This window comes from Dama dama, chromosome 19 (assembly GCF_033118175.1).
Source record: "Dama dama isolate Ldn47 chromosome 19, ASM3311817v1, whole genome shotgun sequence".
Classification (NCBI taxonomy): Eukaryota; Metazoa; Chordata; class Mammalia; order Artiodactyla; family Cervidae; genus Dama; species Dama dama.
The window spans coordinates 45124485-45141777 of NC_083699.1; the positions used below are offsets into that span (position 1 = coordinate 45124485).

At 34.5% G+C, this 17293-nt stretch overlaps 1 protein-coding gene across 5 annotated transcripts in view; it reads left to right on the plus strand.

The window, feature by feature from the left end:
- The window catches only part of OPA1 (OPA1 mitochondrial dynamin like GTPase), a 78949-nt gene extending 62191 nt beyond the window's left edge, over window positions 1–16758 (plus strand). For all 5 annotated transcript variants that reach the window (XM_061166839.1, XM_061166841.1, XM_061166840.1 and 2 more), the window contains 2 exons: window positions 14288–14362; window positions 16628–16758. In XM_061166839.1, coding sequence (XP_061022822.1) covers window positions 14288–14352 — 65 coding nt within the window. In that variant the 3' untranslated portion in view covers window positions 14353–14362; window positions 16628–16758. The remainder of the gene's footprint in view (window positions 1–14287; window positions 14363–16627) is intronic.
- Window positions 16759–17293: the final 535 nt, after the last annotated feature.

Consider the following 17293-nt stretch of genomic DNA (forward strand, 5'->3'; position numbering starts at 1 on the left):
AGAATGGAGTCAAGATACAAGTTTTGTATCTTAGTGTGCAGGAGATTCAGTTTTGATGCTAAAAACTTAGAAATATAGATGACAGATGGAAATTTCTTTTTTTCTCTGAGCTATCAGATAGTAACAAATTATTTTTTTTAATGAAAACTTTGTTCTTCATGATTAGTATACTAGTGGCTTTATAATTTAATTTTATAAATTACATAAAAAGGGAGCAACAGCAGAAGGATCCAGTGCTACATTTAAAAGCAAATTTGGAAGAGAAATGCTCCTTAGCTGTTCCAGTTTAAGAAGTACCTTCATTATCTCTGAAATATAATTCTAATTTATAAGAGTTAAATTTCTTCACACCATGTTAAAATTTGGGTAAAAAGTAGTCAGAAAATATCAAGATGAGAAAATCTTCAGCAAGAATAATCTTGTTGTTCTTCATTTAGAAAAAAGAAATAGATAACTGTTGAATTTAATTTTCATTGGTTCCTCCACATTCCTAAACTTCTGCCATACCTACAGAATCTTTGAGGGCCTTTGTGGATGAAAATAGCAGCCACACGGCAGTGTGAGACTAAAAATTATCCTTGAAAGATTATACTCAGAATCTGAAACTTAACACTGTAGAAAAGGGAAGTCATGTTTAAACTACCTTTCCCAGAGCCAGGGCTCTGGCACACGTATTTTGCCAAGTCTCCGCAGGTGATTCTTGCCATGCATCACAGCAGCTGCTCATGTCATGCCCTCACACCAGTGCTCTGGAGAGTTCTTCATGTTTTCAGCAGTACAGTCTGCCAAATTAGTAACTGGGGTGAAATGTCATGTATCTTCTTTTAGTAGAGTGTGATAAATCATGTGGCTACTGAAAATTTGTTATTTGAACTATCATTTGTAGTAGCATGTCCATTTTGTTTCTGTAAACATAACCAAAGAAAATTAATTTTGAAGGGATTTGATTTAAAGGATAAGATGATAGTATTGAGTTGTAGAATTCTAGGTACCTAGACAATCCTTGTGGCATCATTTATATCTAAATGCTGTTATTGTGAGTTTTGGCCAAAATTATAGAATCTCAATACTGGTTTCTCATCTCTGCTGGCTTCTAGCACATTTCTAAGCAGTCTTTTTCCCTTTGTCTCTTTTTCTAATATCTCTCACTGTTCCTTCTTCTATGTCATTATTATCTCTTGGTCCTGAGCTAGTGTTTTCCTCCTCTCTTCTTTTCTACCTTCCTTCAGTGGTTGGAAACCTTACTGAGGTACTGCCAGTGTTGTTTAATGGAGCATAAGGCAGGCTTCCCACTATAGACAACTGTAGATCAACCAAAATAACCAATTTAAGAGTTCTTTTCATGTCTGTTATGTATGATCTCTTCTGCCCAAGTGATATGCTTCTTTCGTAAATTCGCCTTTGTAAATTATACATTGTATATGTTTGCTGAATGTTGAATCATGTTGCTTTAATACACACTCTTCATTAGCCCACTTCTCTTAACTTAAAAGAGAGGGAAAAGGAAGCTTTCTCATCCCAAGGAAACTTTCTCATCCTAAGGAAGCTTTCCCCTGTGTTGCCAGGAAACTGCCATTTCATTTCTCTTGTGGAACAGCTCAAATTTCCTGCAGTCAGCTCTGTATCCACACATTCCTTTGCTCACATTTTATGATCTAGCTTTCATCCCTAACAAAAACCCTGCTTTCTAGGTCACCTGTGATGTCCTAATCACTGGCCCACCCAATTCACCAAAGCATTTTCATTTTTGTGTGTGTTTATTAGGAAGTCTTAAGTCGATTGGAGTATTTTTATTCTCTCTGATATTTAGTACTTTTTGGAATGGTTAGTAGACGTGAATATATTTGAAAAATGGAAAGATTGGAATTTTTTTCTTCACTGCAGAATAAATAACTGCTTCCTGTGTTATGTTATCAGTGTTTGAGGTCTTTCAGGCATCTTTTCAGGGTAAAAGTGGTTGAGTCTTTAAATTCTGCCTTTGTGAAATATTTTTCCTAGTAAAACGAAATTGAAAAGCAGCTAAGAAAGAGAGTGAAGAGTTATTTTTACCTTGAGTCTGCAGAGATGAAGTAGAGTCTGCCTTTGTATTGTAGCCCAAAAAAGAGAGTGTGTGTGTGTGCGAGTTGACACAAAGAATAAAGTAATCCTCAGGGAGAGTCCTCTGTGTTAGAGAAGTAGTTATTTACAGGCATGATTCCACACGATGAGTCCAAATTGTGTGCTTTCCAGGTTATTGATGAGAAAATTTAGACTCAAAATGGGGCTTTTAGAATCAAGTACATTTTTCATGCACTAAGTCTGTCTTTTAAGGACGACATTGAAGGATATTGATAAATTGGTACAAGATTAAAAAGATATTTACTTCTCTAAAATCTTGTACAGGCTACTGGTACTCAATGCTTTACCAGCAAGTATGTTCATTTTGCTTAAAAGCCACATTTTTAACTGATAAAAGTCAGGATAAAGATAGGAAAGGACTCTTCAGTAATTTATGAATTGAATTTTGGTTATCATTTTAAAGTGGATTCTATTTATGTATTACTGTGTTATCTGTTTGTATATTAATATGTATTTAAAAGCCAGTGCTCATATTTGAAACTAGAAATTAGGCTGTGTTTTCCCCCTTGTTAATGGTTACCACTCCCTCAGTGAGAGTTTAGAATGAAATAATATCTTTATATTTGGGATTAAACTTTGATTTGTTTTATTTTTTAATTATGTCTTTTGTACTGTTCTCTCCATTCTGAGATGGATAGAAAAATGGAATCTAGTCATTGAAAGCTAAATCGAACTGTGAAACAATCCATCAACATGTGTAACAGTATATTAAAAAATAAAATTAAGCAGAAATGAATAATTTTTTTAAAAAACTGTCTTGAAGGACAAATTGATGCATACTGAACTGGTAATCTTTATGAAATAGGGTTCTCAGAATAGTTTTAGGGGAGGATGTTAAGGGCAAAAGGAATTTTAATTTCTTTACCACTTTATACATTCCTTAACTGCCTCTTTGCCCAAATGAGCACAATTCAGAATTACCTTAGAAATTGCATATTCTTAACTGTCATGTTCGTAGAAATGATAAAGCTGGTTTGTGATATGATAAATCTTAAGAGTGACTAATATCTTCCCAAATAACCTCTTGGTGATTGTGACACCAAGAGACATTTCATGGGGCTGCATAATAAGTGATCATCAATGTATCATCCTTTGTGGTGGGGAATTCACATTGAATTCATCTCATTTCCTTCATGGATCTGTCATCTGTGAATGAATTGAAACCTTTCTTGTTGAACTAGTGAAGTTTTCAATCTTGTGCAGCCTGTTAAAGAACAGATTTTGTCTGCTTCTTCGTTAGCTGGTGTATGGAAATGGTCTATTTTAATTCCTCTGAAGAGAATTCTTTCAGTCTATTCCTTTAGTTTTAGTGCTTTAAGTTAGATCTTTTTTTCTGGGTCAAGGAATTCAAGTCTTTTTTAGTCTCTCTTTTTATTGGCACCACTTCATGGTGCCAGTTCTGAGTCATATGTACCTGTTTTCACCCAGTACAACTGTTAGAATTTTGGGTGTTTTTGTTTTCATCTTTTTTTAAATCACAGAACTAGTGCACATGCATTTTGTAAAATTAGAAAATATAGATGGCAAAACTTTTTAAGCTATTGCCACTGCCCAGAAATAACCACTGTAGCTCTGTATTTTAATAAAGTTTTTAATGTGATCTTAGGGCCATAACTTGTGTCATACATCTGGAATGCATTTTTCATGAAGAGATCTTGGATTAGCTTCCACCTATACTCTGAGTCTTCAGTTTGTTGTCATTGCTCCTATTTCTGGTTTCTCATCTATCAGTAGGCTAAATTTCTTTTCCTTTTCTTCATATAAACTTACTTCAAAAAGATTCACTGAGAGGAATAAGGAGCATTAGTAAAAATAAAAACTATGGTGTTCATTACTTTAAATAGATGAGGTATTCCAGAGGCTATCTTGTAACAAAACATGTACTAAAAATTACTGTTTTAAAGTTAATCTCCACCTGTATTTAGGACCCTGGCACTTCCTATACGTACTTGTGCCTTCACTATGTCTCCCCTTCCTTCAAAGATGCTTGAAGCATTTGCTTCTTAAAACTGTTGGGTCAATTCATGATTCTCTTTTAAACAGGAAACGGTTTGAATGTTTGGCTGCTACCTCCACTTTAAACCATCCACTCTCTTTCTGGCTTTGTAACCTTTATTCTCACTGAGATTGCTGACAATCATCAAGAAAGCAATGAGCCACGCAAGCGTTAGGAAAAGAAAGTATTCTCGAGTAGCTGCATCATTAGGTACTTTGGAATCCCAGTCAAGTCCTGCTTGGAACTCTGTATATATCCCTTAAATGTGTACAGAGCTTTACACTTTACACAGTTTCTTAGGATTGCCTTGTAAAGGCATATGAGGCTTATAAGTTATTATCCCCATTGTTCAAATGGGAAAATTGATGTTCATTTAGAAAATGGTTTAGCCAAGCACAAAAATCATTATGGCAAAGCTGGGACTAACAACATGTATTAGAGATAGTATCTTTTTAGATTTGTTTTGGGATTCTTTTCATCTTTAGTCTGGGATTGTGCTAGTGAGTGACTGTATATAACCAAGTTCATATAGTTTGGCTTCGTTTTTTATATTATTTTTCAATGTGTTGGTTTCAGACCCTGCTCTCCTAGTTAAACTAATCATTAACTCTAGAACAATAAGTTTGTCTCCTAAAGACATGTAATGATTTCATTCTTCAAAAAAGATAACTCAAGCATATAAATCTATGCATGCTTATTGCCTTTTCAATTTTACGATTATTCCTTTTCTGTAGAAGAAATTATGATTATAATTTAAAGGTGATTTTCTAAGTTAGTGAATGCATGAAATTAATTCTGAAGTTATTTTTGTGTCTTTGAGCCTCATTCTGACTTATGAAACCAATATCAGTAATGATACCTCTTTATAGGGTTATAGTGAGAAGTAACTGAAAACTTATGAAATCAGCCTAAAAAAAATAAATGCTATTAGTTCTCCTTGTGATAAAATTAATAATACTTTGTTCTAATGCAGTGTTTTATTTAAGAGATAAAATTATATTTCATTTTTGTTTTTCATCTCACTTAATTCATAACTTTATTAAAGTCTATAATTTTTAATTCCATACTTTACTTTCTATAATCTTTAGTTTGGTTCATAAATCAGAATTACATTCTCCCTTCTTGTATTATTTTCTTTTGCTTTTAAAATTACATTAATGAGCTGACTGTTTAAGAATCATTCTCATGATTCATTCATCTGTTACTCCTCCCTTTTAAATCTTCAGAACTGAAGGTCTTTTGACAAACCAATATTTATAACAGTTTGACAGCAGGATGAGGAACAGCGTTTGTCTTTGTAACAGCTTGAAGAAAGACCCTTTCCAGGATCCAGTCATGCAGTTACAATCTTGACCTCTTTCTTATGCTGGGAACTTACATAGAACAGCACCTCCCATGTGTTTTCTTGTCCCATTGACTGTCCATTCACTTCCCATCTGTTTGGCAGTCTTAAAGGAACAGAAGGGGCCCTCTTCTTATAAATCTGTCTTTGCAAGTGATAAATGATGTCCTGTCTCTTTAAGAGCTGCCTGGGTGGTTTTCCTTTTCTTAAAATGTTTCAACGTCTCTTCTAACAAAATTCAGAGTAAAATACGCTTTTAAGAATAAGAAGAAAATAGGAAAGAAAGAAATGATAAATTACTTGTATGCTTTCTTAATTATTTGGGACTGAATATTTTACTGGTCATAAGGCTAGTGCTTTTTTAGCTTTCCCAGTTAATTACCTATATCATAGTTGTTAAATTGTATTGATTTTCAGGCTTTCCTGTGGGGAAAGAAAAGAAATTATTTACTTTGAAATACTGTATTTATTTAAACTTTTTTGAGAAAAAAAAATCAATATATGTTAATGAGTTAGCATATAAAATAACTTATAAGTATTTTTTCATCATAATTTTGAGTTGATAGTTGTATGAATATGGAATATTTTATGTACTGGATACAGAATGAAATAACTCACAGGAGATGTTTATAATCTTATGGTAGAATCTAACTTTTTAAAAAATGATCATGAATCATATAGAAATGTATGATTTTTTTCTATTGCTTAAAATAATGACTTTAAATATAGATATTTGTATCTTTGCCTTTTCTGAGAATTGAGCAGAAATGAAAATAATTTTCTCTCATTTCGAGATTGTTCATGGAAGGTTAAATGTGATAATATTGTTTCCCAAAAATGTTCATAAATTACTGATTTTAAAAGCACTGCTGGTATAAAAAGATCATTTTTAGAGTATTATAGTATATTGTATGAATCAGCTGCCTGTGGTGTATCTTCTACAAACTAGCTTGTTAGTTTACTAATTTCCTACCTTATTCCCGAAACAATTTGATGCAGCTTATAAAGATCTACCCTGTGCAAAAGGTAAGAATTCTTAAATAAAAAGGGTGAAAGGGAAGAGAAAATCCAGGCAAGTGAAATAATGTGAAACATAGGATGAGATTGGTGCTCTCGAGGGTTCTGCATACTTTGCTATAAACAAGCTGCTGATTTAGTCTTGAGCTTCCTACTGGTGTTGCTGAACCAGTCTCTGATCCCCTAGCCCTAGGTACAGCAAAGCCAATCAACTGACACTGGGTTGTGGTGAAGGAATGTTGTTGTTGTTCTATCACTAAGTCATATCCAACTCTTTGCAACCCCCATGACTGTAGCACGCCAGGCTCCTCTGTCTTACCCTGCTCCTCTGTCCTCAGCTGTCTCCCGGAGTTTGCTGAGGTTCATGTTCATTGAGTCATTGATGCTATCTAACCATCTCATTCTCTGCCACTGCCTTCTCCTCCTGCCTTCTGTGTTTCCTGGCATCAGTATCTTTTCCAGTGAGTTGGCTCTTCTCATCAAATGGCCAAAGTATTGGAGCTTCAGCATTAGTCCTCCCAATGAATATTCAGGGTTGATTTCATTTAGGATTGGTGGTTTGATCTCCTGGCAGTACAGGAGACTCAGAAGAGTCTTCTCTAACACCATAATTCAAAAGCATTGATTCTTCACTACTCGATCTTCTTTATTGATCATCTCTCACATCTATACGTGACTACTGGAAAAACCATAGCTTTGACTATACAGACCTGTTGGCAAAGTGATGTCTCTGCTTTTTAATACGCTGTATAGGCCTGTCATAGCTTTTCTTCCAAGGAACAAGCGTCTTTTAATTTCATGGCTGCGGTCATCATCCACAGTGATTTTGGAGCCCAAAAAAATAAAATCTGCCACTGTTTCCACTTTTTCCCCTTCTATTTGCCATGAAATGATGGGACCAGATGCCATGATCTTAGTTTTCTGAATGTTGAGTTTTAAGCCAGCTTTTTCCATTCTCTTTCACCCTCATCAAGAGGCTCTTTAGTTCCTCTTCACTTTCTGCCATTAGAGTGGTATCATCTACATATCTGAGTTGTTGATGTTTCTCCCAGCAATATTGATTCCAGCTTGAGCTTCATCCAACTCAGCATTTCACATGATGTACTCTGCATGTAAGTTGAATAAGCAGGGGGACAATATACAGCCTTGTCAGACTCCTTTCCCAGTTTTGAATCACTTAGTTAATTGTTCCTTGTCTGATTCTAACTGTTGCTTCTTGACCCACATACAGGTTTCTCGGGAGACAGGTGAGATGGTCTGATACTCCCATCTCTTTAAGAATTTTCCACAGTTTATTGTGGTCCACACAGTCAAAGGCTTCAGTGTAGTCAGTGAAGCAGAACAGAAATTATAATTTATTTCACAGACTTTTCTTATGGCAGCTTTCTTTCTAAATCGTATTGTTTTGGGGTCTGAAATAAACTTCTAAAACTTTTAAAATCATCTTCTTTTTTTTTTTTTAATATTTATTTATTTATTTGGCGGCACTGGGTCCTAGTTGTGGCATGTGAACTCTTAGTTGCAGCATATGGGATCTAGTTCCCTGACCAGGGATCGAACCTGGGTCCCCTGCATTGGGAGCATGGAGTCTTAGCCACCGGGCCACCAGGAAAGTCCCTAAAGTAATCATCTTTAATGTTTAGATTAAGTATTGGTTAAGTCAGATAACACACCTGTCAATAAATGAATGAACAAATGAATGAATATTCATGGGCATCTATTACATAGCAAGTGTAGCACTTGCTGAGTGATTTTAAATGACAGACTTCTTTGTAAGTAAACAATTCATATAAGCCGGCCTATTCCTGGGCAGAGGGTGGGGGAGGGTGACAGTATAAAATGAATTTTTCTAAAATGAACTCTGCAATCCTATGAGAATAATATTATCATTTGTGGTTGCAGTTTTTGCTAGTAGCTTAATATCAGATAAAAAGATACTAAAGAACAAAAGACCACTAATAAGTTTTAAAGGTGCAGTTATTAATAACATCAGAATAGTACATTTCAGTCCTAAGTTTTAAAGTACATTAGTATAGACTTTGAATTTTTTAAGACATATTCCCTCATTTTATTGATAAAGAAATTAGGACTGTGATTTGTCCACAATAGTAAGGTTAAAGGCAAAGCCAGGACTAGAAACGTAGTTCTCCTGATCACATTATCATATGCCTGTTAGTACAGTATGGTCTCATTTTTATAAAAATCATATGAAATAACTATCCCATTGCTGATTAGGAGCATTCGACCAGGGATCCCTAACATTGTTTTTTGTCAGACACTCGTTTTATTTTTGTATACTTCATTTTGTGAAGTCCATGTTTTATAAGATTTGTCTATAATACACTTTTATTTTTAATTTGAAACATAGAATTGCAATTATATCTCTTAATCAGCCCAAACAAATAATTGTTACAAGAGTAGATGTAATTCTAGCCCAAACAAAGATTTCCATTTGAACTTTTGAAGCAATAGAAATAACTCAGAGAACTCTATTTCTACCTCACAGACCCCTGGAAGTCTGGACCCCACCCAGCTTTGAAATTACTGTCCCAGTCTCAAACAGCTTTCCCCAGGACATAGGAGATGACGCCTCCCTCTTCTGTAACAAACAGTAGTCTACCGTTTGTCTTCATTAATGAGTATGCTTCAAAATAGTCATACCTATTTGTAGGGAAGAGAAAAAAAAAAAAACTGGAGGGCCAAGACTCAGAAGATAAGTGTTAGATTTAAATGTGTATCTTTGATTCTATATCTCTTTGGCTCTTCCTTTCAGCTGTCAAAGGTGTACATGTTTTTTGGTGCTAAGCCTAAGATTTTGACTGTAGTTTTGAGAATCTTGAATCTGGTCTCGATTCACTTGTTTTCGGTTGGTTTTCTTTCCTTGTTTCCCTAGATGATTCCTTTAAACACTAAATTTCTAAAGAGCACTTACAGTGTAATTGTCTAATAAAAAGCAAGCCTGTTCAGGAACAGCATATGTAACATAATAAGAAGTGTTCCTTTAATTTTCAGTCCCTTAGTGAATAGCTTTTCATAGCAAAATTTCACCTACAAGGTGTCCCCAAGCTTGGTAGAAAACGTGCACGCAGCGTGTTATGAAACAGTTCTCTTAAGAAACATTTGGATCTTTGGATGTGTGCTTGTATAAAATACACTGCATCCATAAGTTTGCAGCTCATTTCTCTAAGGCTTTCTCTAAAAACATCAAAAGTTGTAAAAGGTTTATTTCGGTTCATGTGGTAGTGTTTTGTGTGTGATTCTTTGTTCCTGTTCTAAACTGTTATTAACCACTGAAGTGAACCTTCTCCCGGGTTTGGCCTTTTGGATTCACAGTGTATTCAAAACCTAATTACAGATTAGTGTGTTTTTGAGACTTTTAGAGCAAGTATCAGAAGACTCAAAAAGAAAATGAGAGTAGTGGTATCATTTCATGTAGAGATAAAGAGACCCTAAACATGAATGGGTGTCAAGTCATCTGAAGAAAAGAAAAAAGAGAAGGAACTTCATTCACTGGGACTGATGGTTTATGAGTTGGGGATTATGGGAATATTCATGACTCAATCAAGAAGCACAATGAATTGATGTTTGAAATTGTTCATCTTTTAAGTAAATATTGGATAAATGGAAAGTAGACTCCGTATTCACTCCATGTGGAATTGGCTGTTTCAGTGTACAGAAATAGCAGTTTGTTAATCCCTTCCTGAGTTGGTTTAGTTTATCAAGTAAATCACAAATTTATAAGAATTCTCTAGCTATGTAAATATTTAATGCAAATATTTAATAGAAAAAGGAGTTTGCTCTATAATTAGCTTTGCTAATATATACACATTTTTCCATGGGAAAGTAAGTTCTAATGTTGATAAATTAAATACCGTTCAGATTTGGGGATTTGAAAACACTGTAATAGTGAGACATTAGTTTGAAGGATCAGAAAGTGGTAAGTGTTAGTTGCTAACATTCCAACTTGATTTTTATGCATAACTCAGTTTTCTGTGCAGCCAGATACAAGACATTGCTGGAACTTTACATCAGAATTTAAAATTAATTCAAACATGCAAAATAATGTTGCTTATTATTTGTAATATAACTTTCTTGCAAAGCTTGAAATCATGCTTGTGTGTGCTTGTATAGTCATCATATTTTAGCCTTCTTAAGTAAGATGTAATAATTAAGTCCTCCCTCCCCTCCCCCACCAATTGCTTTTGTGTTCTAAGACCTGAGTATTCTCTGTTCTGTGTTGTTGGGAGCCCACCAGCTCTTCATTGTCAACGTTTACCCTGCCTCTTGTTCCCAGACTTGCTCTAGCTCTTGTGATCCTGGCATAACATCCTGGAAGCACGTTAAATGCTTCTTTCCCCCCTCTTGATAACCTGTAACCATCATTTCTCCATGCCATACTTTTGGTAACTTCATTTATCAAATATTTATTGAGCATGTGTAGTAAGTCAGACATTGTTATAGACACTGAAGACGCTGAGCTTTTTTGGTCCAGTTTCCTGCTCTTATATTGTTCTCCAAGGGTCTCCTTTTAATCTCAAGAGGAAGAAGTAATAATACTCATCATAATATTCATATTCATAATATTCATATTATGATAGCATAATATACATTTTTTAGACATTCCTAGACACAGAATTACTTAGGAGGTGCTCAGTAACTATCTTATTCCCTATTTTTATTATCAAAACATCTTCATTCACAAAAGGCAAAACTTGCGACAAATACACTTGCAATAATAGCATTTGTTTTGTTACCATATAGAGTCTGCATATGGTAGTAGATCTAGTATATGTCTCTGAAATGGAGGAATGTGGACAAGGCTAACTCTCCAGGCTTAATAGCCTCGTCTTTGGCAGTGAAATGTGTGGGGTTATATGAGGACCAAATGAAATGTGGGATCTGAAATCACACAAAACATAGTAGACACTTACAGACTTAGAGAGAGGTAGAAGGTAAGCAAGGAATTCTTAAAGGCAGGGTATCATATGTCCCCATGTCACTTCAGTAAGTACATTATGTAAGTGAAGGAACAAATGAAGAAATGAGTTTTCCAATTTAGTATTAAAAAGAAACATTTATCACAGTTATTCTTTTTTCTTTCAACTTTTACCTCCATCCTCTTCTCTCTCGTTTCCTCCCATTAACTTCTTAGTTACTTACTAGTGTTCCTTGTGTTATTCTTGAGGTTTCAGGGCACAGAGGTACAGTGTCTTGATGTTCCAGTGGTAAAATATTTTGTAAAAAACAACTTTTCAAAGGGAAAATTAGTAATTTTATATTCTGTGGTTTTTATATATAATTAGTTTTTTTAAAAACTTTAATTTATGAGAAACATCACTTATCTTGAATTTTAGAAGAATTTGATTCAGATTCCACAGTTAGGCACATGCATCAGAGTGGCTCTTGGTCTGTGTCAATACAAGTAGATCTTGCTGTGAACAGTCTCTTGTGAGTGATGCTACTGTCCCACACACTCACAGATAGACTGTCAAGCTGAGCATAGAGGTCATTGACAGGGCAAAGGACAGATAGAGCTGGCCCTTCAGCTGCCTGATTGTACTCAGATAATGGAGCAGATAGATTGTGATTTAATACAGTTTTCCCACATAGAAGTAGTTCTCAGTACAGTGTTCAGAGAGCTGTTAAGGCTCTGAACACTTGGTTGAGATTTCCATGTTTTGTGCTATTTAAGCTGGATGATTTTTTAAAGACCTCATCCATTCCAAAATTGTATGAGATGATTTAGAAAACTTTTTCCCCCTATTTCCCAACCTCCTTTAAAGAAAGTCTTCAACTGAGCTATAGTATCTGAAACTCTGTAAATGTTCAGTGAAGAAGATATGTGAACTGTTCCTAAGTAACTATATGAAATAATTTTTAAAATAAAAATGTAGCCTTATTTTGTGGAAGGAAGGATGTTTACTGGTTTGATTGCTAGTTAAAAAAACAAAACCCCCCATAAAAAAAAAACAGACTACAAAAAGTACAAACTAAATTTCCAAGAGTTTGATTTTTTTAGATAGAAGCAAGGAATTCTTGTTTATATTTAACTAACATATTTTCTCAGTAAATAATTTGTTTAAAATATTAGGGGATCCCTCTGCCCTGGCTTTTTTTCGTGTGTATTCATCTCAGTCTAATACTAAGAAGTTCTAAATTACTGGAAAAAGAAAATGAAGACATTGCATTCTTTATATACAACTCTGGTAGGCTATGTTGAGTTCCTACAGTGCTGACAAGAATTTACCAAAAGAACAGTTCTTTATATTGGCTACTCATCACAAATGCTGTCTCATTGATAGAAAAGGATACTTATATCTTTGATTGCAGATTATTTATTTTTAAATGTAAAAGATGCAAATGTTGTAAATCAATTATATTTCAGTTTTTAAAAAATAAAAAAGGAAAGCTGAAAAAATATAAACTTCGTAAGAGTAAGAATAGAAAGTAGAAGGCTTTGCAGTTTTGCCTTTAGGTCACCAACTTTGAACCAGTCATTTCACTTTAATTGATAATTCTCACAAACATATTACGTTAACAGGATAAAAGTGCTTGTTATTATGCTTACTATTGTTCGGTCACTAAGTCATGTCCATGTCCGACTCTTTGCGACCCCATGGACTGCAGCACGCCAGGCTTCCCTGTCCTTCACTATCTCCTGGAGTTTGCTCAAACTGACATCCTTTGAGTCAGTGATGCCATCCAACCATCTCATCCTCTTGTCACCGCCTTCTCCTTTTGCCCTCAATCTTGCCTAGCATCAGGGTCTTTGCTAATGAGTCGCATTAGGTGGCCAAAGTATTGGAGCGTCAGCTTCAGCCATCAGTCCTTCTAATAAATATTCATGGTTGATTTCCTTTAGGATTGACTGGTTTGATCTCCTTGTTGTTTAAGGGACTCTCAGGAGTCTTCTCCAGCACCACAGTTCAATAGCATGCCTAACCTGTGTTTTAAAATAGGAGCTACATGATTAAGTTAGCAGTGAAGTAGAATAAATCATGATTCTTTCTGCTTTTAATATTAGGGGATTGGCATGCCATGTGAATACATTTTGAAGGAAATTTTTATATTTCAGAGAGAAATTGTAGATTTTATTTGAACACCTAAAGTGAAAACCTGAAATCAAATAAAATAATGTAAATCTGTCTTCAGTGGCTCTGGTGCTTTTAAACTTTCCTTTCTTCATTCACAAAAAGAAAAGTACTTTTTTTTTTTTTTAAGTGTTACTGCCTTTTTCATTTTTGTTGAAGGTACTTCCTACAGTTTCTTTTTTGTCTTTCAGTGTTAGGACATTTTGACATATAAAGTGTACATTTTAATGTCATATTGGTTGATCTTTGTAACTCTTCCTGTTACTTCACACCTAGAAAGTCATTTCCTAGTTGAAGGCCAGTTATATACTCACTTGTATTCTCTTCTAATGTTAAAAAATTGGTTTGATTATTTTATATTTTCCTCTGTTCCAGATAATGCTAACTGTGAGTCCTTGGTTAGACCCCAGAGAATCTTAACAACTCCTTAAAGTTCTACACATAATTGTATGTGTACCTATATCTATATTTGCCTTTTTCTGTGTAAGAATCTGCAACATTTATTAGATTCTCAAAAGGATCTGTCCCCTACACTCTTCCCCTTTCCAAAAAATTATTAGAAGGGCTATTGCTATAATCTGTTTGAACTTCATTTGGATATCAGATGGTGTGTCATGTGAAGATGATTTTTCCCCTTTTCCTAAGTAGTTCAAGTATCCCAAACCATTGTCTTCAAGAAATAAATTTGTTTTTAATTAATTTGTTATCTTTTTATATCTACAGAAAAAGTTAGAGAAATTCAAGAAAAACTTGATGCATTTATTGAAGCTCTTCATCAGGAGAAATAAATTACAATAAGTGAGTAAAAAAAACCTTTTACTGCATTGGTACTGACTAAACACAAAATTTATATGTAAAACTTAGTAGTTTATCATTCTACTTAACTATATCCTACTTACTCCTTAATAATAATCTTAATGTAATTAAATAATTTAAAAAGTAGGAATTTCCAAAACTAGATTCTACAGTTTTTATGTATGATGTTCTTTTGAATAACTTGATCACCTTGTGGCTGAACTAAAAATCTCCCCTAGAACTCATTTTGAACAGAAAAAAGATGAACAAAGCTAAAATGTTTCATGATATGCTGGTGGCTCATAGGTTTTCTGTTTATAAAGAATTGAACTGTTGCACTCATTTTCTCATTGTCCGTATTCAGTGAATAATCACCATATATGTTCACTTGCAAAGCTTTTTATTTTGGGTTGACTAAAAATTTTAATAATTGTTCTTAATCTTATTTTCAGCATTTAAAAACATTTAAATAAACTTTTTCAATTTAAAATAACTTGACAGCTGTAGAATTTAGGACTCTTCTGAATGTGTGGGCTCTTGTCTAATTCTGTAGTGTGGCGTTGTAAGCAGTGCCTAATAAAATATTATATTTGAAGACTTCCCTTAATAGCAGAGTTAATTGCTAATTATTGCTGAAAAAATATAATTAGGAAGTCTTTTATTGAAAAAGTCGAGAAAGGGAAAATGCCATAATTAAGACCTTATCACTTATTTAAAATATTTAATTACTCACTTTATTTGTGAGTCCTTGCTCTGTAGACAGCTTGCAACACAGAAGTAAACGGAGTAGAAATGTGAAAGTTTTTCTCCCTAGCTGCACTGTGTTCAGAAAAGGCCCTTAAATCAGATTGCCTACTTTCTTGTACTGTCGAGGCAATATATTTGAGAAAGCAAGCTAGAAAAAGGAAGCACAACTCAGACCAATATCACATAGAAAGGTACACCAGCAATGCATGAGAGAGGAAGGAGTAAAAAGCTTTAGAATGATTCTTTGTTACTTTGTTTGTTTCTCTTTCATAAGCTAAGACAGGTATGGATGTATGCAAAAATGTGTCTAGAAACTAAATAGTAACCGTCTTTCACACAGGCCAAAAATAATTCAGTATTTTTAAGTGTCTGTACTTGTAAACGTTTTATACAGTTTCAGTGTACGAAAATTTTCTTTTAAAACCATGAAATGTTATGATGTCTTCCTCATTGTCATAGTTACTTACTATCAGTAGTTAATGTTAGAAACATTTGAGAATCTTCTGGATTTGGAAATTCTCTTGATCAGAGTTTGCTTGATACTTTTGTTTACAAATATAGTTTTTTGGGGGGTTGGAATTCACAGAAACCCAATTAAAAATATCAGGTGCATCAGAGTTTGCTTGATACTTTTGTTTACAAATATAGTTTTTTGGGGGGTTGGAATTCACAGAAGCCCAATTAAAAATATCAGGTGCATTTCCATCTCTTTAATGAAATAAGGAAGCCCAGAGCCAACCAGGTCAGTGTCACTTACCTAAGCTGGTCAGTGTGACATCTGGAGTGATTGTTGCTGCCAGGAGCATGCCTTTTCCTGCCAAAGTGTCTGGCCCAGGTGAAGGCCGAGACAGTCCTATGAGGCAGACTGTATACCGGAAAACAGTCCCAGCTTTTTTTGTTCCCTACTTGTCTCTGCTCTCTAGGGCACTTCCCACCCCTTGGGATTCATGGCTCTGTGAACTGTTACATTTATCTGTGAGTTGGACAGATGATCTATTTTGTATACTGCAAATCCACTTAAAAGAATAAATCTGGGACTTCCCTGGTGGTCCAGTGGTTAAGACTGTGCTCCCAATGCAGGGAGCCTAGGTTCGATAGGTTCCCTGGTTGGAGAACTGATCTCACATGCCACAGGTGAGGCTAGAGAAAAAAAGTAAAAGAATAAATCTGGTGAAACTGTAGCCTTGCTTCATTTGACCATTTAATAAAAGTTGCCAGGCATCTTAAGGAATTTGTATTCTTCTCAGTGAGTTTTGAGATGCATGTAGTTACTCAGCCTGATCATTTTGAATAACTGATACTTGCTGAAGATTAATTCCAATATTTTTTGATTCATACATCATATTTGATAAAACTATATTGTATTGTTCTAGTGGATATTTTAAATTTAATGAAGCTAGCAACTTAGGCAGTTAAGCTTCAATATTTTTATGATCATACAATAGTAAAATTTACTTAGAAATTTTACGTTTGTCTCCCCAGACCTAAATTTACCAATGAAAATTCTGTTTATTTTTACAGCATCCTACTCATCATATAATCACCTCTGCATACATCTGAAGAAAGAAAACTCGAAAGTCTTTTGTCTTGCCTTTTTTTCTTCTGCTATTCTGCCTTTCTAAACATAAAATAAAGTCACAGAATAAAAATGATTTATGTGTGTTAGAGGCACTTTAACAGTCAGCTGCCTTTTGAATGGAAGAAAAGTGGAAATGCCATTAACATTCTGTTTTATTGTATTAAAGTGAGAAACTGGGATAATTTAAGTGGTGTGGCCATTAGGCTGTCCTTGAAGATAAGAAACTTGCACTCCTGCTTGTTGTCTCATTTCTGGTGGCACGAGTTCAACTAACTCATTAGCCAACGTTACTTGATGTAATTTCTTTTCCAGAGAAAGAATGTTAGGTGTTTTGAAATAAAACTTATGGCAATTTTCTAAAGGCTATCAATTGTATATAAAATGATGGTAACCTGCTGAGTTGTTGTCTGTATCTGCAATGTTCTGTGTACAGAAGCTATTTGACCAGGATAGCTCAGTTTATATTTACTTGAAAGAAAATGAGTTAACAGAAAAACTCTTCAAATAGGTTAATTTGTATTACAATTCTGTGTACATTCAGTGAAAGATTTCAACCCTTCATTGACAGCTTAGAAGTTGCCTTAGAAGCTAAGTCAGTAACAGCTTAC